General features: G+C 35.6%; 2 protein-coding genes and 1 pseudogene across 2 annotated transcripts; all 3 read right to left on the bottom strand.

The window, feature by feature from the left end:
• Positions 1–264: 264 nt before the first annotated feature.
• Positions 265–7,786, bottom strand: LOC116297668 (putative skeletal organic matrix protein 3). Its single transcript, XM_031705941.2, has 10 exons — positions 7,291–7,786; positions 5,126–5,379; positions 4,486–4,597; positions 3,909–4,018; positions 3,132–3,289; positions 2,936–2,961; positions 2,523–2,545; positions 2,380–2,413; positions 2,055–2,165; positions 265–1,306 (listed from the first exon to the last, which is right to left on the bottom strand). Exons 1-10 carry the CDS (start codon positions 7,565–7,567, stop codon positions 1,059–1,061), a joined length of 1,353 nt encoding a protein of 450 aa, XP_031561801.2. The 5' UTR covers positions 7,568–7,786; the 3' UTR covers positions 265–1,058.
• A 2,169-nt stretch (positions 7,787–9,955) lies between these two features.
• Positions 9,956–15,054, bottom strand: LOC116297670 (uncharacterized). Its single transcript, XM_031705943.2, has 7 exons — positions 14,473–15,054; positions 13,333–13,565; positions 12,952–13,081; positions 12,177–12,319; positions 11,501–11,696; positions 11,186–11,305; positions 9,956–10,618 (listed from the first exon to the last, which is right to left on the bottom strand). The coding sequence occupies exons 1-7, from the start codon at positions 14,789–14,791 to the stop codon at positions 10,191–10,193; spliced, it is 1,569 nt and encodes a 522-aa protein (XP_031561803.2). The 5' UTR covers positions 14,792–15,054; the 3' UTR covers positions 9,956–10,190.
• Positions 15,055–19,824: 4,770 nt separating this feature from the next.
• Positions 19,825–21,304, bottom strand: LOC148908879 (uncharacterized; annotated as a pseudogene).
• Positions 21,305–21,322: the final 18 nt, after the last annotated feature.

Here is a 21,322-nt window from a genome sequence, read left to right as displayed (position 1 = left end):
AAAGTGACATCTGTCACAAAACTAAGCTTTCTATTGGTCAATTGGATGACCGTTAAATTCCTATGGTTTTCACATAAGCCCTGATTGGTTTATAACTTTTTGGTTCAGTGTTTCCCTCTATATTTTAAAAGACGATTGATGACCATAAAAGGCGATTTTAGATCAACTATCTGATGATTTTGCAACCATATCACTGATATCAGATCCCGTGAGATCTCACCCCTTTGCGGCGAAACCCGTGAAGAACGCAAACATGGAAAGCAGTCAAAAAGAAGCCATATTTTATTGAAAAATTTATCAACTCGCCCCTCTTTTTACAGAACTAACTCTAGGAAACGACCAATTAATTGCCTAGCATTTTTTTCTATGAGTGCTAGTATCAAGGCCTATAATACACTCAACAAAATTACTCGATTCTGATAGGACAAGAGGAGTACAATTAAATCCCTAACTGTACTCTGTAGAGTACTTTGTTGAGTGTATTATAAAGAAAAAATCGCACTATCTACTCGTAATGTTTTGAAAGTTCTCAAATTGGACTCTCCCAAAGAGTCGTCCAACTTTGAAAACTTTGAAAACCATAATCGTGCCTATAAATTCCGAACTGTACTCCAGATCGTGCGATTTCCTATGCTAAGAAATGAATAAATAAATAAATTAAAAAAAACCCCAACAACTTTATGTTAAGATTTAGAAATGAGTAATGCTATTGGGCTACATGTATATGGCACGTTTCTCCCAACCTGATTTAAACTAAGCATTTTCTTTCTTTTAGTAACAGTTAAAAAGTTAGAGCTTTTTTCATGCAATTTCCAGGTGCCCGATGCTTCTTCTTTTTAAAATCAATCGAACTAATAGCCTTGTCTGACGGATACACCTTCTACTAACCACCGCTCATCCATAACTCATCGTAAAACGCCTTTGATCACATTGGTTTGGGAAAGATTGCTATATAAAATCATAAAACAGAATCGTAATGAATTGCGGTTTCTTTCTTGCTTCTTGAGTCATAAGAAACAGACCTTCTATCACCCAGGGTACATTACACTGCTTAGTATCTACAACGCGGTATCTTCACCAAGCTCGGACTGGCTGTCATAATCATCCTTCTTTCTTGGTGGAATATCGTAGTGTTGGCTGTTTTCCAGCCCATCTCTCACAGGGGGATTATCGCGGTCCCCTGTACTATCCATGTTGTCTTCGACCGGGGAATTGTAATTGCTCCCAGTACGTCGCTTGCCACCTCTGATTGGCGGGTTGTCGTAGTCACTGTTGCTTTGCATCCCAAATGGTGGATTATCGTAATCTTAAGACAAAAAAAAAAAACAAAAACAAAAACAAAAACAAAAAAAAAAAAAAAAAAAAAAAAAAAAAAAAAAAAAAAAAAAAAAAAAAAGAAAAACAAAAAAGAGAAATGAGTGTTTGTTATTTTGGAACAGATTTGTCTTTGGGTGACTAAAGATGCTTGCAACAACATGCAGGGCAAGAGAAACGCAGCTATTCCATACCATTTATATACTGCAAAAATTCTCTTCTTTTTATCAATTCAGAGTAAGATTTTAGGCTGCCATTATAATGTATGGCAGGGGGGGGGGGGGGGGGGTGGGGGGGGGGGGGGGGAGGGGGATGGGGTAGATGAAATTTGAAATGACCAGAATAATTCTTAACACCTCCCTTAAAGTCATGAAAAAAATAAAAAAATAAAAAAAAACGATCCCCCCTAAGCAAGGCTTGTAGCTTCTTCCAAAAATTGTGCATCCCCCCATTTTTCTGATAAAAGTTTGCCCATCCCCCCTTTTTCCTACCAAGATTTTCCCGATCCCCCCTCAATTTCACCTGCCCCCCCCTCCCCCCTCTGCCATACATTATGAACGCAGCCTTAATATTAGTTTCAAGTCTGCATGGAAAAAGCAACTAATGTTGCAAATTGATTATTACAAAGGTGTATACATGTAGGATGAATGAGGCGAAAGTAATCGTTGAGGAAAGGGATTTTTTGAAATTATTTTTTTATCTGTAATGTATTGTTGGAAAGTTTTAAAATAAGTATATACCTGGAGAGGTCCTGGTCAAAGTGCTTGGGGCCTCAGATCCTGGAATGTTAGGAAGGGGCCCAAGTTGTGCTCTTTTAAGGTTCAAGGTGGGATCAGAGTACATTGGGTTGTCTGTGAACAAAAGAGTGGAATCAGATATGAGAAGCTATATTTAATAAACAATCAAATAAACTTGCAAGTGGTCCAGTGGTCCAGTGGTCCAGTGGTCCAGTGGTCCAGTGGTCCAGTGGTCCAGTGGTCCAGTGGTCCAGTGGTCCAGTGGTCCAGTGGTCCAGTGGTCCAGTGGTCCAGTGGTCACACAATCGACGCATATTATGTTTCTTACCAAAATTTCCCTTGATGTCATCATATATTGGATCCTGTATACAAACAAAACATCATCATGTGAGTTTGCGTTGAACATGTGTTCAAGAAATGAAACCATGTGTTGAACAAGGGATCCAGAAGTTTAATCAAATTACTGCTTACCTTATATTCTTCCAGGTTTGCCACTAAAAGAAAGAATACAAAAAATGTCTAATCAAACATTCACCACATATTATTCGATGATTAAGAATGACTAACTATATATTGTAGCAATTAGATGGCATTTGACCCTTGGAATAAGAATTATTAGTCACCGTGTAATAGTCAAAGTCTAAGTAAAGTGAGTTAGTCTAATATCTATTTTACGGGTTTTTAAAATGACTTCACTCTATGAGAATCGCAACGTAACATCGTATCAAGCTAGAAAAACATCTCTTAACTCTTCTTGAACAGAGCCAAAAAATGTAATGGTGGACATCATTTAGCTAGGAGAAAGTATTGTGTTCGAATCAGCTGCAGTCTTGACCTACAGACATTCTAGTTCTGAGAACAAATTATTTACCAAAGTGTCTTACCTGAATTAGCTTCACGATCTTTTTGACTGAAATAACAAACGAAAGGACAAATCGTCAATTAATGCAGAAAAAAGCTTTAAATGGCAAATGTTAAGGATAAAAAAGTGATCATGATTTGAATGTACTAGAAAGCTTTGCATTTGAATGAGGGTTTTTAAATTGTAAATGTAAATATAAAAATGTTTAGCAGACTCACTTTTGTTTCTTTTTTCTATATCTGGTTACCACCACAATTACTACTACAATAATACAGATCAATCCCAATGCCCCAAAAATGGAACCATAAATAACTGCAGCATTGTCTTTGTTAGGAGCTGGCGTTTCATCATCACCCTGATTCGTTTTGGTGTTGTTCTGAAAAATAAGAAAATTAATAATGTTAAATAAGAAAAGCAATTTTACCAGTACCACATCGCGTACAGGATTTAATAATTGTCACAGGAAATTTCGAATTTTCTTTTAAAAATAAAAGCCCCAGGTCAAATGTTAATATAGAGTTCGATATCCTTTCCCATGCACTAGGCTGTGCTTCGATCTAGGTGCATTCTCATAACGTTTTCCTCCCTTCTGATTCTGATTCAAATTCGTCTTTGAACACAGAACGAAAGCTGGCAGCTTTAAAAGTGAGGGCATGCCTAACTCGCAGATCGCGGAATGGACCTAATCCACTCGGGTTTAATGTTTTATCCATTTCAGACCACGTATCACTGTCTTGAGAATAAGATTCTTTGTCTAAGTTGTATCCACATTCATATGTCCTAATACTAATAATACTCTAGGGAATGACACGGGGTATTTAATGGGAAAACAATGGATTAGGTAAATTCAAATTTATAGTGATTTTAGTTGACTAAAACTGACGCCCTCTGAACTGGAAACTTCTTCTTATTCTCCATTTCACATTTTCTGTTCTACGTTCCCAAATAAATTCCTGCTGCATTTAATTCACTCGCATCATTGGTTGTTTGCTTACTTCAGTGGTTCTGGTGGTACTGGGTACTGGGGTACTGCTGGTAGTTACTGGGTTCGTACTGGCCGTTGTTAGTAAAACGGGTGGGGGTTTCTCTGTTGATGTTGTATCGTCTGAAATTTAACGTTAATAACATTATTTATCGCTCATGGTTAAACACTTTCGTTGTAAAGGTCTGCAAATGTAGAGTTCTTCTCTTACTGAATCGAGTAGACATTTGAATTTTTGCGCATGCGTACTGATGATTTATTTAGTTCTTTCTAAACAGTTCTATTTTAGGAAATTATAAATTGTATTTGTTTTTCATTATTTCGGGATCCAGGGAATCACAGACTGATCAGGAATGGCTTGGCTGATCAGGAAGGGAGAGGTAAGGCGGCCCTTTGAACGCATGTGAATAACCTCTTGCTATGTTCAGCAAACGTGGGATGTCGCTCTGAAAGTTTTGATATTCCTTGGAAGAAATTATGAAGCAAACTTGAAACAAATCTTGTGGTATTTGTGGGATTACATATACTCAAACCAACCTCACGGTATTGATTTACAAAATGGTTAAATACTAATGACGATCAGTACTTACATGTGTGTTGGCCGCTGGTTTTGGCCAGAGCACATCCCTGAACTTTATTTTCACACTTAAATAACAATCTGATGAGAAGCCCGGCGTAAAAGGAGTTTATATTCCCAGTCCACTGAAAACAAATAGAAACCCTTGATCTTAATAATGTCACATGGAATTCAGACTCATTCAGACATCATTACAACATGTAACCAACATTTTTGCTTTGATGAAAACTATGGGACTCTTAAAATGATATTGATATTAAAGAGAGCACTACTAGGAAACCCTTTTAGTAGGAAAATATTTGCGGGAACGAACTGTTTACGCTGGGAGCCGTAGAGCACTCAAAAACCCCTAAGAAAAAAATCAGCTACGACGCCTCGCGTTCCTAAGCTTGCTTATCTCATGCTCTAAAACTCCGGCTCTTTCTTGGTGTTGCAGGGCACCTGAGGCATGAAGACAATAAAAGGCAATAGCCGCTGAGAACAAGGATTTTTGAGCTAAACAATACCCTGCAATACAAAAACCCTAACCCAGAATACAATGCATCTTGTAACACCAAGTAAAACCCAAAACTCCAAGCGTATTAATATTACAGTACGGGGACACGCGCACCGTTTTATATTATTGCTTAATTACGCATGCGTTCTTACAGTACCTCCAGAGTTTCAATAACACGTTGATTATTCGATCCAGGCTTGTCATAACTTATAACAGTAAAAATATTTCCTTCTCCTTCTTTCCATTCTCCAAAAGCATCGCGGTACTCCCAACCCACTTGTACACTACTGCTACATTCTATTATTGTTCTGTGATCTTCTCTGTCGGTGAAAGAAACATTCTGTACCATTCCTTCGATCAGCGGTATTGCTAGTAAAGACACGGATGGCTTGCGTATCGAGTATTCGCATTCTAAAGGAAAATACAATCAAAAATATAATGTTATTAGAAAGTAACTTTTTTCGCTGTAAGAGGATATTAAAATTAACTTATAACATGGCCACGATGTAACGCAGGCTCTGATTGCTTGATAAGCCTGAAGCGAGATGACGCTTTACCCCTGTCTCTACACCATAATCCTTTTCACACTGCTTTTGTTCTTTATTTATGACTATTGTTCCTGTATTCTCTAAGGAATCGAAAATTTTAATATGAAAGAATTTAAAAAACTATTATGGTATAGAGTTGGGGGTTAAACGTCATCTCGCTTCAGGCTTATTAGTGTGCGCGAGCGTGCGTCCAAAAATTATCGAAGGTGCACCCTGATGTGATTGAGTAGCATGTAATAAAGATTTCGTTAGGAACAAAATTGAAATTTATTCGATCATCAAATACTTTTTTTACGGTTTTGCTAGGTTATAAGAGCATAAGCCCTACGCAAAAATAGATATGACACGATTGCGTACGAAGAACTGGTGCTGGCGAAATGGCAAGAATAAAATGACTTATAGTATGCCTCTATTCATGTTAATTCATCCGAAAAAAGGAGCTAGTATTCTTTGGTTAGCACGACTCTTAACTTTTTAATCACTGAAAAATTGCAACTTTCTAGGTTGATTTTCATCAGAAATTGAATTTTTAACTTGATCTGTTAAATATTTACTTTCGAATAATAACTCTAAATCCATAAGTGTTTGCTAGTATTTAAATGCCTGAATGATCTAGTCCCTAATTATTATCTGAGTGATTATTTCACAAATATGACTTGTATTAACCAAAACCTAAGCTTTCGTAATTCGTTAGGTAAACAAACTTTCAGATATTCAGGTTCAATGCTTTTCATCACTTCCAGCAAATATCAAATCAATGACATCTATAAATTTATTGAAAAGGCACATTAGGTCATAATTTTTCATAGTCTTATTTATATAATATACATATTACTAATCTTATATTTTTTCGTTAGTTTTATATTTAAATTTTCCAATTTTCTTATTGCATGTTTTCTTCTTAAGACCAATTAGTAGTTTTAATTTTAGCTTGATGATATTAGGATTTTTAAATATTATTATCGTTTCTAATATTCTAAATTAGTGTAGTAGACTTAGAACTGAGAATAGTTATTTTTTAAATTGTAAATTAGATTTGCAGGGCTCCTATGGATACCAGCTATGCTGAATGGGTCAACCTGTTGAAATAAAGTTATCTTATCTTATCTTATCATATAATTATCCATAAAATACCTACATTGGCTCCTTTTCGAAAAACTGATATTTTCACATGTGAAATTAACATGTGTATTTAAATTATCAGTTTATGAGTGAAAACTTTTTATAATAATAAAAAGCTTATTAAGTTGATTTTATGGATAAATATATAATAAACAGAATATCACATGGGCGGTTTGGAGATACGAAATTTACTTTCTCGTGTCGAAAATCTCTCATTGTTGTTCGCTGCGCTCACTCGTGAGAGATATTTTCAACACTCGAAGATAAATTTCGTTCGTATCTCCGCGCGCCCATGTAACATCCTCTGTATAAGGAGAGGCTAGGATTGAATACGAAAAAAATATTGCCAACATTGGCAGAATATAATCTAAAATTTTTAAAATTCATCATTGCTCTTTTCAGTCTCAGTTCTAGCAAATTGTTATATTTTTTAATTCTTATATACTTTTCTAAAGTTTTGCTCGATATCGAAAATGGCCATTGTCTCGACAACACTTAATTGAAAAACTGACCAAAAATCAACCGAGTTAACCGATTCTGTACTCTTTTAACATTGATAACTCTATAATACTGACTGAAGAATAGTACCAGAGGCTTGACAAATGATGAGTGTTCAAGCAGAAAGTTCCTATGATTATAGAAGACAACTTACTTGTCGAGTTCATCTGGTTAAGTTCGTCCCTCGATAAACATTTCTTCTCGTTGACAATGTAGTTGGCTTGCTCATGAGGACACTTACATTTACAGCATCCTCCATCGTAACAAGTCGTACCCAAGGCTTTGCAGTAACTCACAAAGCATTTGGGGACACTGAAAGCATCGGCAACGGGATTACTGCCATTATGGCGAATAACTTCAACCTTGTTACCCAGAACAACCAAAGTGCTCGAGAGAAAAGATAAAATTGCTCCATAAGTCAAAAATGACATTTTGGAAATAATAGTTTTTTCAAAAATAATTAAAAAGAAACTCTATTTCGATTATTTCTTCGACTTGAAATCTTCTTTGGACTGTCGCTCGCTGTTTTTCCTTTTAAGTCATTGACGTAGTTGTCTCTGTACTTATACTCACATTCATCGAACCAAATAATCTATGATTTTGTCACTAATTCCACTGTTACGTCAGGTTTTCAGTATTGCTTGATATAAGTGCTTGGGATATTGGATTTAGAACTAGGTATCATTTTTCAAAATAAATTAGGTAGGGAACAGCTACACAGTAAAAACAATTTTCGTGACATAAGCTACCAACTTTTGCTACTTTTGTTTTTCTTGGGAAAAATATTAAATTTCATATCTACACGGAAGTTGAATCTCATGATCACGATAGACGTCAGTCAGGAAATTTTTAGTCTCAAACAGTTTGTTTAATTTTTTTTGTTTTAAAGATGACGAAAAATAGACATAAGGGATTAAACAGATACCATATGGTAGACAATATTGGGGACTTTTATTTTATCCCTTTATAAGGGGTAGAATAACTTTAATTAAAAACAATAATACAAATATTGGTGAATGAAAAACTGACAATTGATACCTAGATGCCTAGCGGACGTGACGTGTAACGGTACTTATAATAGTGATAATAACGTTAATCGTACGTGCCATTGATTTTCTCCGTTGCACACGCCACACACACCTATATAATATACCTATCTTCAAAATTAGATAGATTGTTATTTTTTTGGTCAAATTTTACCCAAAACACTAACGGATTATTGTTTTTGCAAATCAAAAATAACCAATTTTTGATATTAAAAAAATACAAGAATGTATTCCCTTCACGAACTTCAGGAATCATTTGCATAAACCTATTTCAAAAAACGTTGTCATCGCCAAAAGCGATAGGCAATATGCGAAACGGCGATAGGATATAGGTCATTCTAAGGTCCAAGAATAGCTGGAATGCTTTTTGTTTCTGCTTCTTATTCTCGTCAAGAATATGGACTTTCGTGTTGAGACTGTTTTAATGTTCTATGTATTCAGTCAACGACGACCATTTGCATGTCGGAATGACCTATCGCCTTTGGCAATGAAACGTTTTTTTTGGAAACTAGGTGCAGAGAGAGCCTGTTGTTGTAAACTGCATTTTCTCACAAACATTTCTTAAGAACGTTAACAGTGCCTCTTTGCACATTTTAGTTTTAAGATCCTTCAAGATTTATGCATGGTTTGCTATGCCTTACTATACGTCACGAAGTGTCAATCAAAACTGTTTACATCGATACAAAATAAGCTTTCTGTCTATGAATTTATACCTTGCTCCTAAAAATCTATAGATTTTGGTTCAAATTAAAATGATAGTTCAATGTTCATAAATGTTACAGTTTCAGACAGTCTAATATCGCTTAGAATGCAAAAACCTTGAATGGAAATAATATGAATAAACAGTGGATTCCACACAATATTTAAATGACGTTATGCAGGATCAACCTCTACCGGAACTAATCTTATCGAAAGAGGTCATTGCGTGGTTATAAATATTTCAAATATTAATAATATTAGCAATAATATTTGGATATATTTATACTCCAACTACGCTCAAATGTATAATCCTAAAGTAAAATGGTAACACTGAGTTTATGGAAAACCGATTTCATTCTCTTTGAATGAATATTTAGTCTGCAGGCTCTTGATCATTATTACCAGCGGAATCTGCATTTTCCCGCCATATTTTGTATGACTTAAATTTTTACTGGCGCCATTGTCATTTAAAGTTTTATTTCGCATTTCTGTAGTTCGTTTTACCAGTTGAGTTTTCTTTTACTGTCAAACTATAACTTTAGTTTATAGCCAAGTCTACAGTCCGTTAACATGGTCTGCTACATATAGAAGAGTAAGTACGATTTAAAAAAATATTGAGCTTTGATTCTTACCTTAGTGGTTCATTCAGTGATAGAGCCGTACGCGTTGGTTCAATGGACTTGGCTCATGTTTATAGTATTTTTATTATTTTAACAGTTAATTGCTGGAGTTTTACGTTGATGATGGCATTTATTTGTTAACTGGAAGGATGTTTGATAATCACTATGTGTTCAGTATGCTCTGAGTTGCTTAGGGACGTTAACTCTTAACTATACCACTATTTGTTTTAGTATAAATCGGTTTTCACTGCTGGTGCCGGAGTTTTGGTTCAAATCTTGCGACTCAAGTTCTGTAAGCTTGGTGTTAAGTTATTACATTATGCTTTAGGGATGCGACCAGAGTAAGAAGTGGGGGTAAGAGTGCTGGTAGATTTGGTCATAAAATTTTGCATGGGAAAATGATTTGATTGAATAAATATGGTAAACTTTAGAAAAATGTAATCTAATTCTAAACTCAGGCTAACATATTTCTTTAATACCATTATCAGCAAATATACATCTAAATTTCTTATTCTTTGTGTAAATATAATGTACATAAACAAGAAACAAAATTCAATTCTTCAAAATAAATAATCTTTTGAAAAAATAACTAATAACTATATGAAAATTTGGGTAAAAATATACATAAAATATTTCCAATAAATATTAGGTGCATTGTTATTAATATATGTTCACTAAATATAAACAGTTCAAGCACTTAAATCTTGCTCATTAAAATCATCTGGTTCAAGAACCATGTAGTCTGGAATTGTAGTAACGTTGTTATCTATAGGCTCGAGGGGTATAGCCTGTTTCTTCTCTGGTCTGTCATCGCTCGAGTCAGGTGTAACTGGTCTGATAAGGGGTTGGTATATCCCAGTGGAATCAACAACGTCATCCTCTTTTCTCTGTAACTGAGCGTACTCATGACTTGAGTTTCCAATTGTATTACTCATGTTATTTACAATGTGGTTTAGGGGTGATATGTCTCTTGGATAGTAGGCAGATGATGATCTTTTGTTTCCATAGTAACCATCTCTGGTGTGATTGATAGAATTTGTTGCAAGTGATTCCATGCTTATTCCAGGAGTTCTTATGATTAGCTCATTATCTGGTCCACGTCCATACATTGCATTGTCTAACAAAAGGAAGCATAATAGTTAAATATGCATATATACTGGGCTTGCATATGTGCTTATGCATTAAGGATAGCAATAAATGTATCTAAAAAATAATTAATTAATTGATCTGGTGGTTGAATGATGCATGAAGATGTAGATGATCAATGGTCAAGTTATTAATAATAATACTTTAATAATCATATTGAACATTTTTAACACCTGACCATTTGATGTACATGCATAGAGGTGTATGCATAGAGGCGTATGCATAGAGGCGTATGCATAGAGGGTATGCATAGAGGCATATGCATAGAGGCGTATGCATAGAGGCGTATGCATAGAGGCGTATGCATAGAGGCGTATGCATAGAGGCGTATGCATAGAGGCGTATGCATAGAGGCGTATGCATAGAGGTGTATGCATAGAGGTGTATGCATAGAGGTGTATGCATAGAGGTGTATGCATAGAGGTGTATGCATAGAGGCGTATGCATAGAGGTGTATGCATGATGTCATGCATAAGACATGTTTGAGGCCGTTATTGTGCTGACCATTACATATCCATATACAATGTTTCATTCTCACCTAAACTTCTAGCTGATGAGGATTGATATCCTTCAGTCAGTACAGGGTACACAACATACTCATAGTCATGCAAAGGATCGTTTCCATTTTGTGTTCTTGTAGAAGATTGCCCTTCAATTTCTGCAATGAAGTGTTAATTATACAAAATTTAGTAAGTGGAATATTTCATACAGACAGCAAAGAAAATATTTGTATTGGTAATGGGAGTGGAATTAAGGAAGGAGGCAGATTTTCTGTCACTCTATTTGAGCTACATATGAAATAAAATCCTTATCCTTTGATGAGCTCCCACTGCTTTTAGTGTAATAAGCCTACCTGTTCTAGAAGTGTGCTTTTTCCTCTGTCTGCACATCAATAAGAAGAAGACTAAAGATCCTATCACGACAAAAAAGATTGTAACTCCACCTGCTGCAAATGCTATCCATAATTTTTGATCAACACCAGATTCTTCTTTTCTTGGGTCTTTCTTAGGTATTGCTGTTGTTGGCTGCACAGTGGAAGTAGACATTACCTATAGAAAGGACAAAGATATAATTAGTAAGATTCTTAATCAATTTAATTAACTGAAATTATATTTTAACATCAAAGACGAAATAATGACATTTTAAAAGCTCTCAATAATTAGTATATGTAATGGGACTCCATGCATTCCAATTAAGAAATAATTGGATGAGGAAAATTCCGTGGACTGACAAAATTGGATGAGGCCATAGGCCAAGTCCAATTTGGCAGTTAGAGGAATTTTTCTAGTCTAATTATTTTTTGATTGGGGAGCATGATATCCCATTACCTATTAATTATATAGCTGCCTTATTAATCCCATATTAACAACACCTTTCCAGTTAAGAAAATACTTGGACAGTTACCTATATGGAATTAATGAGAAGCTGTATGATTATCTCAACAATAAGCTGAGCTTATTATATATATTTAGTGAAACTCTGATTAGAAATTTGCATAGAGTTTGTATCAAAAATGAGGAGTAAAATACCTTTGTTTTTGTTGTAAAAGCTGTTGTTTGAGTTGGCTGGTATTCAGTACTTGATTTTGCTTTTCTTGTAGTTTGTGATGGTTTTGGTGTTGCTGTAGTTGAGGTTTGAGGTATCGTTGTTGGGATAATGTTTGTTTGTTTGACTGCAGTTAACCAAAACAAAAAATGAAAGTATGAATAATTAATTCTATTACAGTAAGTTAATTTCTAAATAAATGAATTCATGAAGGAATTTTAATTACTACAGGGCCCACAGTAATTGTTGAAAGCTGTTGTGGTGTCCCTGCCTTCAGGGGAGAAGTATTAATGAGTGAAACTAGATTAAATGGAATCAAATGAAATGAAATAGAAGTAATTGTTAAACGAAAAAAATAAATAAAATAAAATAAAATAAAATAAATAAAATGGGAAGCAAAGCAAAGGAAAGAAGAATTTTTTCCTGAATGCAAGTTTTATGAAAAAACAAAGACAAAAAAAACAAAAACAAAAAAAAAAAAAAAAGGAAAGCAAAGAACATATAAGCCTTGACGTTGCAAGCATTGGCAAAGATAAAAATTGTAACGTGCATATTTAAAGTTACCTATGGCTAGATAATACAATGTGTGGTCCCAAAAAATGTCCATATTTTACCTTGAAGGATGTTATTCAAAAAGCCCCCCACACGCTGGAATTTCTAATTTCCTTCATAGTGGGGTAATTTAACAATTAGATTTAATATATGTTTTAGATAGAAGTATTCTCCTTTGACATTCATAGTTCTTTTTATCCTATATACCTTGAAATGTTCCTTGACTCTTGAACATCAAACACCTGTTGTCAATGTGGTCAAGGATGTTATCATGTTCACATGTTACTACAACTTTGATGATGATCCCAGAATAGTTACTGTGCAATCCAGAATACCACTAAACAAAGAAAATTGAAAGAATAAATGTTGAATATTTTAAAAACATATCAAGTTTTCTGAAGGCTCCACAGACTAAAATTATAACTTTAAAGTGATTGGTTGATTCTGACAGCATTGATCATTAATTTGAGTTATTTATTATTATTAATTATATGATATAATTCAGTTAACAAAAGATGAGTACATGATTAAAGAATAGAATATTAAAAAAAAAAAAAAAAAAAAAAAAAAAAAAAGAATTCCACATACATTAAGAAGCCATTGATCTGAATGTATCCAATGCTGTTTCAAAGTCACAGAAATTATGCCATTTTTGCCCATATGCCAAGTACCATTTTTCAGATAAAGCCATGAAGATTTGATCTTAGAACAACTGCCATCCATTTTATTTTCCAAAGGTAAAGACCCAGGAGTGCTCAAAATGTCAATTACTGGAAGAATTCCAAGAGTGGTATCTTTGAACTTAATATTACTACATCTATCTGTAAAAATTAAAAAATAATTTCATCAATTTTATTAATGTTGTTGATATATATTAATAATGCTAAAAAATTCTTTCACAAGAAATGAACAGTTGAGCATACTAGTCTTCAATTTTATTTTAAAAATAATTTAAAACTGGTGTTAATAGATGAAATAAATGTAAACAAATTATTAAAATTAATGGATAAGCCAATCGATAATCCATGTACAAATAGAGGATAAATCATAAATAGGAACAATATGATTGTTATGTAAAGTTGGTAAAATATTGTATTTGGTCAAAACGTTCTACATAAAAAAAAGACTATGATGTTTTTAAAATTCTTTCTTATTTGCGGTAATTATCTATTTTTTCAAGATAACGTTATAGTTCGCCCCTTCTACGTCATGATCTTATCTAATCATCACTGGTCTATATATGGTTATTACTTTGTGAAATCATTTACGTCATTCATGTCACAATGAGTATGATTCACCAAAACGTCGTGCTATGCCTTGTATGTGCTCATTTACTTATCTTGCACGTCTAGCTTGAAACTTTCTAACCTTTTTGGGATTAAACTTCTGATATATAATATTGTAATCGCAAGAAGAGAGTGAGGGATCGAGACTTGACAATTATTGTCGTACGATGTGTTTAATACTACCGACGGTTCGCGACCCATCACATCGAAAACTTCTTATTCTTTATTTGATAGTTAAAAATGAATAGCCTTAGTATTACACTCTATAAATACAATTAAAAATTTAGGCTATACTAAGATGGGCTAGCAAAATCACACCAATACCGAGGAAAATAACATGTAAATATTCTCATAGGGGTTCAGCTTCAAAGATAAAAAGTGTTATAATTTTTCCCCTACTAGTCTTTTTTAATCATAAAATGACATCAATGCTTCAACTTACTTTGATCGACAATGTCTTTGTTTTTCAAACAAGTGTATGTCTTGCTGTAAAATGTACTGAGTGGAGAAGGACACTGGCAGAGGCATGAGTCTGATATCCCAGAAAGTTTCTGATCAGCTTTGTATATAGAACATGTATTCGGTGGACACAGAAGTCCTTGATGAGACAATACATCGAAGGAATCGTCCTGGTTGGGCAGCCTTGTAATGCTTATAATATTACCATTTGAAGACTTCAGGGATATTAATACCAAAAGAACATAATAACGAACTATAGAAATATGGTTAAAAGTTGAAGACGGCTTTGAGTTGAGAACCATATTGGAGATTTTGATGCGAACACACCGTTCTATTCAACGCCTTTTCCTTAAAATGTTAAGACAAAGTATCAACTAACTGGATAAACCAACACTGACGTAAAACATTGTTTATAATGCAGCATCCCTTTGGTCGGATGTTGGACAGCACACCTTTGGTAGCTCATTTAAAACTTCCGCCATTACAATGAGCCTAGTCATCGGCAAGTCTTTTGATTGGCTGGTTGGCCAAGGAACAAAATAACTCACCGTGACTTCCGGGTCGAAAACCACAACCGGAAATCGAGGAAACTTCCTAAAATAATCCCTATCATTGCTACAAGAATTTAAAATAAAATTATAAAAAACACTTACCATCTAGAAACTAAATATGACAATATGTGAGAGGTTAAAAAATTTGGAATCTAAATCACATTAGAAATCTCCATTCACTTGTATTGTTAACTAAAAGTTGAAATGAAGAGTTTGATTGTCTGGGGCAGGGCAAATTCTTTGCAAACCTTTCATCCGTTGTGAAATTAGATCCCCATATCGTACTCACCCAGACCTAGAGCCAGTCGAGCCAGTTCTTAGTCTGTCATTTGACTTTCTATGCCGTGGGAGATGGGCAAGTCAGAATCTCCTGCTGGTCTCTCAGTAGAGAATGGGGACTTATCTGTCATCGAGGAAGACGGGCAGGTCGCATAGTCCTAATTCCAGGCTCGACAACCAGTTAGTCTCGTTCATAGTCTTTCTTTAAAAATTAGGAGTATTTGGCTGTGGCATTTGATGAGCCTTTCTGTAGGGCAGAACGCTATGCATCACGTGGCTGTTTCAGTGGCACTTTAAGACTTTGATTTGGCGTTCTGGCGTCTTATTAGGAAAACTTGATTAATGTAGAAATCTTTAAATTTCTTTCGTTTCGTGATGCTCAAAATGTCAACTGACTGATGAAGCGTCCCTCAAATCAGCCCCATAATACAACGCATTTCAAGGAATCCAGGACTAAAACGTATGACTACGGAAGCTTCTAGGGGACATGCGAGATGCGAGTTGTTTAATGCGAGATGCGAGTTGTTTAAAATGCGAGATGCGAGTTGTTTAAAATGCGAGATGCGAGTTGATTAAAATGCGACATGCGAGTTGTTTAAAATGCGACATGCGAGTTGATTGAAATGCTACATGCGATCGAGTTGCTGATTCCATTGCGAATGACGTCATTTCTTCCTGATATCCGAGTCTAAGTAAAGTAAGTATTCCCTAGTTTCCTTTCGTTTTTTTTTAATATGTTCAAATATACAGAGCTTTTTTTACGTTTCATTACGGGCTGAATTCCTTGCACTTTGTTTTGAGGACTTACTTAGAAGCTATTAGATGTAACCAGTATCTAGTGAATGCAGGACGATGTCCAGGACTGAGATTATTACGATTATTAAGACTTACTTTCAACTCGCATCTCGCATTTTAAACAACTCGCATCTCGCATGTCCCCTAGAAGCTTCCGTATATACCTGTTTCACAGTATGTTATTATAGTCAGAGCATGAGTATTTTAATTCTTTATCTTGCATGCTAGTTACGTTAAATTGAGAGCAAGAAGCACCAGTTTAAGAGAATTTGTCGCCATCTCAAGTAACAGAACTAAAAATTCCGTCATTAGTCTTTAACTAATGTGTGAACGGTTTGGAGTGAAAGTAAACCAAATAACTTCTGTTTTTCCGCTTGAAAGTGGATAGTTTGAACAAAGGCACTAGGACACCGAATGTGGTTGGATTTCTATAGGTTTTTTTCCTTTCCATTATTTGAATTAAATTGTGTCCGTGTTCCTTCGCTGTTATAATGCAGACGTTTTCTGCCAAAGGTCAAACGGTTTGAGCGTTACTTCTTTAACGGCTGTTCCGTACTTGACTCTGTTTGTACCAACAACAACAACGCGACCGCGCGATGCTCCTCACGTCAGTAATATTCAACCGTCCAGAGTTAATATGGTTAATCAAATTCACCTTAAGTTCCATATAGAGCCATGGAACTTAAGGTGAACTTAAGCTAAGCAAAGTTCTCGCGGCCATGTTCAATAACATACGTAAACTCGTACAAACGTTTGAAAAGCTGCCAAATTCACAGCTTCAATACTCATAACTGGCTATTTTTATTATGAAAAAGAAAACAATCTGAGAGTCGTTTAGATTCGGCATAGGGTAAAACATGGACTGGACTCTTGGACTCTTGGACTCTTGGACCCTGGACTCTTGGACTATTCTTTGGACCCATGTTTGAACCATTATATTTCTTATAACTATCGGTCATTATATTCATTAGTTTTTTATTTTTAATCACTTGTAAGGTTTTTATTTTGCTGCCATATGGCCGCGTTCAAATCAATTTATAGATAAGTGAAATTGTCATGGAACGACTTCTAAATCAAGCTTTGAATGAGCACAAGTCAAAGTAACATTTTCAAATGAAAGGCTATGCTATGTTGTGGGGTTTTTATTGTCTTTTTTTGTCCTATGACATTCAGCATCGTAACAGAAGAGCGCGGTAAGAATGTATGGCCAGACTGACTGTTTGCCAGTGTATGTGGTTGAAGGGTTGTACAAAGGGATCTCAACGTATAGGCTGTCTTTATACTTTGTATTGCATGCACGTGACTAGCATAGCCTTTCATTTGAAAAAGGTTACTTTGATTTGCGTTCGTTCGAAGCTTGATTTAGTAGTCGTTCCATGACAATTTCGCTTATCTATGCTCTGTGTGGTTGCAGTAGTGCTGAGGATTGTGTTGTAAAAGATACATTATTTTATGACCGTGAAGAATGGTAGTCCGTTTTCGAAGCAATGTTTTTATTTTTTTCGGCTAGAGTTATACTTTACGAATCTGTCGTCAAGTATCATTTTACACATGGGAGATAAAAGCAAGCTCGGTATGCATGCAAATAAATTGATTTGAACGCGGCCATATGGCAGCAAAATAAAAACCTTACAAGTGATTAAAAAAAAGACTAATGTATATAATGACCAATAGTTATGAAAAATATAATGGTTCAAACATGGGTCCAAAGAATAGTCCAAGAGTCCAGGGTCCAAGAGTCCAAGAGTCCAGTCCATGTTTTACCCCATGCCGTTTAGATTCAAAGCTAACTAAGATAATACTTGCGTTGCTCTTTGTGGAGATTAACTAAACAAACAGTTAGGATCGCAGTTAGGGTCGCAGTTAGGATCGCAGTCAGGATCGCAGTTAGGATCCAAGTTTGGATCTCGATCGGACTCGCAATTTGGATAGCTTATTTCATAAAATATTTGAACATTTTAGATTTAATTTTCAAATTACACTCAAAAGGACCTCAAACTTTACACTACATTATCTACGGGATTTGCGATCAGATTATTAAACAATTGCAATGTAGAGATAGACAAACTCCCCAGAAAGCAAACCGCTAAGGAATTTACGGGGCAAATGAATTTAAAGTCGAGAGATTTTGATTTATTGTGAAAACGCGGAGCAAATAACCAAGTCATTACTGTAAATGTTTTTTTACCTTAAATAATGGCGGGATTCAAAGACCGCGCAGGTTACATTTGATGAATTAGTATTATTCATCAAATGTAAAAATAAATTGCGCATGTGAACTGAATTGGTCACCCTGTGTTCACGTTATTTGCTGTATGGTTACCCTGTGTTACAGTAAAATTACTTGGAAACCTCAGTTCGAATTCAGCAAAATATAGTCGGCAAAATCAAAAGTAAGTGCTGAATCCATTTATACTTCTGCCAGATAAAATTTTTGATGATCCTGGCAAGCGATACTGACTGCGATCCTAACTGCGATCCTAACTGCGATCCTAACTGTAAAAATAGCTAAGCTCGCGTTTTGTGATAGTTCGACCAAACAAATAAAGAAATAGTTTAATGTAGTTTAATAACATCTAAGATCATCTAAGTTAAGTTAAGTGTAGTTCCTTTCCAGATTAGTTTCTCAAACCTTTTTTAAATTTTCAATCACGTTTTTTACGAGTCCACTCTTCTAGTTTGTGCCCAAAGACAAATCCTATCAATTGAGAGACCTCATGGTTACCTCGAGTCATTAGACTTTTAAAATTATACCTCTTTTTGCTGTGCAAAAGGCATAAATTCTGACGTTTATCGAAGTATCTGGCGCCTACCACTCCTTTTTCAATACTGCTCGCGCTGGGACGGCAGTTGACTGAAAGTTCGTTATATGTGTGACGTGGAACGCCCTGATTTTGATGCAAGTCAACTGTCCATTTCCGCCAAGTAAAAAACAACGGCAAAATGTACCACATCAGTAAAATATCCACAAAGTTCCACCAGAACGGGAAAAGAACAGGAAAAGGCAACAGTAAGACCCGGGACTCGTAAATGGACATGCATCACAGATACGTGATTGTATTGGCTGCCATTCTTTGTTGTCTTCTCGATAACTCGTATGAAGGTCTGTAGTTTATGATTATCATCCATTCAACAAATCGCACATAGATTTCCATTGTCTGTCCTCTTATTGATCATAGATGACGTCTTAAAATGTTCAAAACTAAAGTGGAACCACGAGCTCTATGTGCGATCTGTTTTTTACAACAAACTGGGAAATGTTTACAAAATAAAATAAGCGAAACGTTTTTCGAAAATTTGTCATTCAAAGGAAAGCAAGGCGATAGACCAAACAGCTCCGATTATTGTGAGCTTTTGAATATTTTTACTAAGATAGTTAGTTTTCATGATCATTAGAGGACAGAGAACAGAAAGTAAAACGAAGGTTTTTCGGTTATTTTTTACTTTTGAAAACTTCAAAGGTTATTTTATAACTTACAAAAGTTTTTTTCATAAAACACGTCAACATTTCACAACCAAACTTCCTACACTGTGATTGGCTAATTTTGACAGTTCTTTGACAGCCACTGTGAAAGAATGCTTGCTATTGGTCAAAACGTTTGACGTTTACTTATGAATGGCTTTTTTAGCTAAGTCGAAAAGAGTTTGAGTCAGAACTCAAAGGTTCTAAAAACGAAGCTTACTAATAAGTTCAGCTAAGAAAAGCAATGTCATTTTCGCTTGACAGCATAGACATTCACGTTCTGGATGGAGCAGCCATTGAAGATCGACTCTGGAATGGAGTTAATGGCCATCTCAGACTGTACAACCTGTACAGAAGTGGAAGCAGACGAAACAGCCCTGGGATCTCGATCAAGCCTTCTACTCTCGCCCTCTGAATCGGTCAATGCACTGGAAATCACGTCCGAGCAGGTCTTTAGTTGCTGGACCGATGGTCTTCTGTTATAAGATAGAATACTCTGTTCATTGGTATGTCCAGAGATGCTCATTATGTGACGAGTCGGGATTCCAGAATTTGACCACATTGTGATAGCTGTTGCTCTGACGCTGTGGTTCGTGTAGACTTTTGACAAGCCGGCTCCCATAGAGATTGACTTCATCATATCACCCAACTTGTTGACACCTAGAGGCTTATTTTCATACCACACTTGGTCCTCTGGTGTAAAGATTGGCACTGGTCTTTGAAAGAACGCTTGTTGTTTGGGGTTAAGTTTTGAAAGATAGTACTTCAGGTTTTTGGTCTGCTCCTCGTGAGTCATGGTTGCATATTCCTTTCCTTCACCGTCAAGATCAAAAGTAAAGCTTTCTCGGCGGAGCTGTCTTTGGCTCTGGCAACCACGGCGGCACCAATACAGGGTCACTATGAACCACACTCGCCGAAGGAGGCCGTAAGGATTCTCGTGGCTCAAAAAAGGATTTTTCTTGACTTTACTCACATCTGCTGGCTCAATGACTGGTTTGTGTTTGGTATTTTGTTTCTGTTCTCTTTTGTTGACCTTCAGCTTGCTCTCCAGTATCTTGTTAGAGCTGTAAAATGCTGGGTTGTTAGTGAGCTTCATTGCTTTACCATTGACTGCAAAATGGCGTTCAACAGCATTCCTGAACCCAAGCAGCGAAGAGCGGCTATACTCTTCACCTTTCTGGTTTCTGGCCTCTGCATAAAACCTCCTTAGGATATCATTTAGATAGCTCGGTCTCTGTTAGATCCAACAAGGGTTTGCAAAATTTTCGCTCATGGCACCATTCTGAAAATTGCATCAACAACTCGTAAGTAACTAAAAGTGAAAGTAAGATTATTTCTGTAGATTTCTTTATCCTTTTCAATATTAGCTAGGTTTTAACGCATATTTGCTTGAAAAAAATGAGCTGACCTACCTTGCAACAGTTTCAATACCCATTTGGTGTTTCTTTTTGTGCCCTTCGCGTTAGCACTTGACACAAGCTCATTCAAGTCTTTTTCTTCGCAAGTTGCTAAGCGAGATGAATTTTTCACGTCTTCCTCAATCTTTTCTGCCTTCAGAACTAAATATTCGTCGGCAAGACTATCAGAAAGTAAGATTAAATTCAAAGTTTGGTTCCTCTTCTGGTTCCATTGTCGACTTTTATTAGCAAAATAAATTCGCAAAATCACAGTCCTTACGATAAAATCCTACCGACGAGTCTTGGTTTCAAAAACATTAAGTCATCCATGTGTCTGTCCTCTTATTG

The sequence above is a fragment of the Actinia tenebrosa genome, unplaced genomic scaffold, assembly GCF_029948245.1.
Source record: "Actinia tenebrosa isolate PJP-AT-01 unplaced genomic scaffold, QUT_ActTen_1.0 PGA_scaffold3__52_contigs__length_22856419, whole genome shotgun sequence".
In the NCBI taxonomy this organism is placed as follows: domain Eukaryota; kingdom Metazoa; phylum Cnidaria; class Anthozoa; order Actiniaria; family Actiniidae; genus Actinia; species Actinia tenebrosa.
Note: the sequence above shows the minus strand (reverse complement) of the source record. Positions and strands in the feature narration are given on the sequence as shown.

Coding starts and splice junctions, on each gene's coding strand:
- LOC116297668 (XM_031705941.2), bottom strand. CDS start 7,567: ATGTCATTTTTGACTTATGGAGCAATTTTATCTTTTCTCTCGAGCACT. Junction 3,290..3,908: donor GTACCACCAGAACCACTGAA/GTAAGCAAACAA, acceptor CTTATTTTTCAG/AACAACACCAAAACGAATCA. Junction 2,166..2,379: donor TGACATCAAGGGAAATTTTG/GTAAGAAACATA, acceptor TTTTGTTCACAG/ACAACCCAATGTACTCTGAT.
- LOC116297670 (XM_031705943.2), bottom strand. CDS start 14,791: ATGGTTCTCAACTCAAAGCCGTCTTCAACTTTTAACCATATTTCTATA. Junction 11,697..12,176: donor CTTTTACAACAAAAACAAAG/GTATTTTACTCC, acceptor TCCTTTCTATAG/GTAATGTCTACTTCCACTGT. Junction 10,619..11,185: donor CTCATCAGCTAGAAGTTTAG/GTGAGAATGAAA, acceptor TCCTTTTGTTAG/ACAATGCAATGTATGGACGT.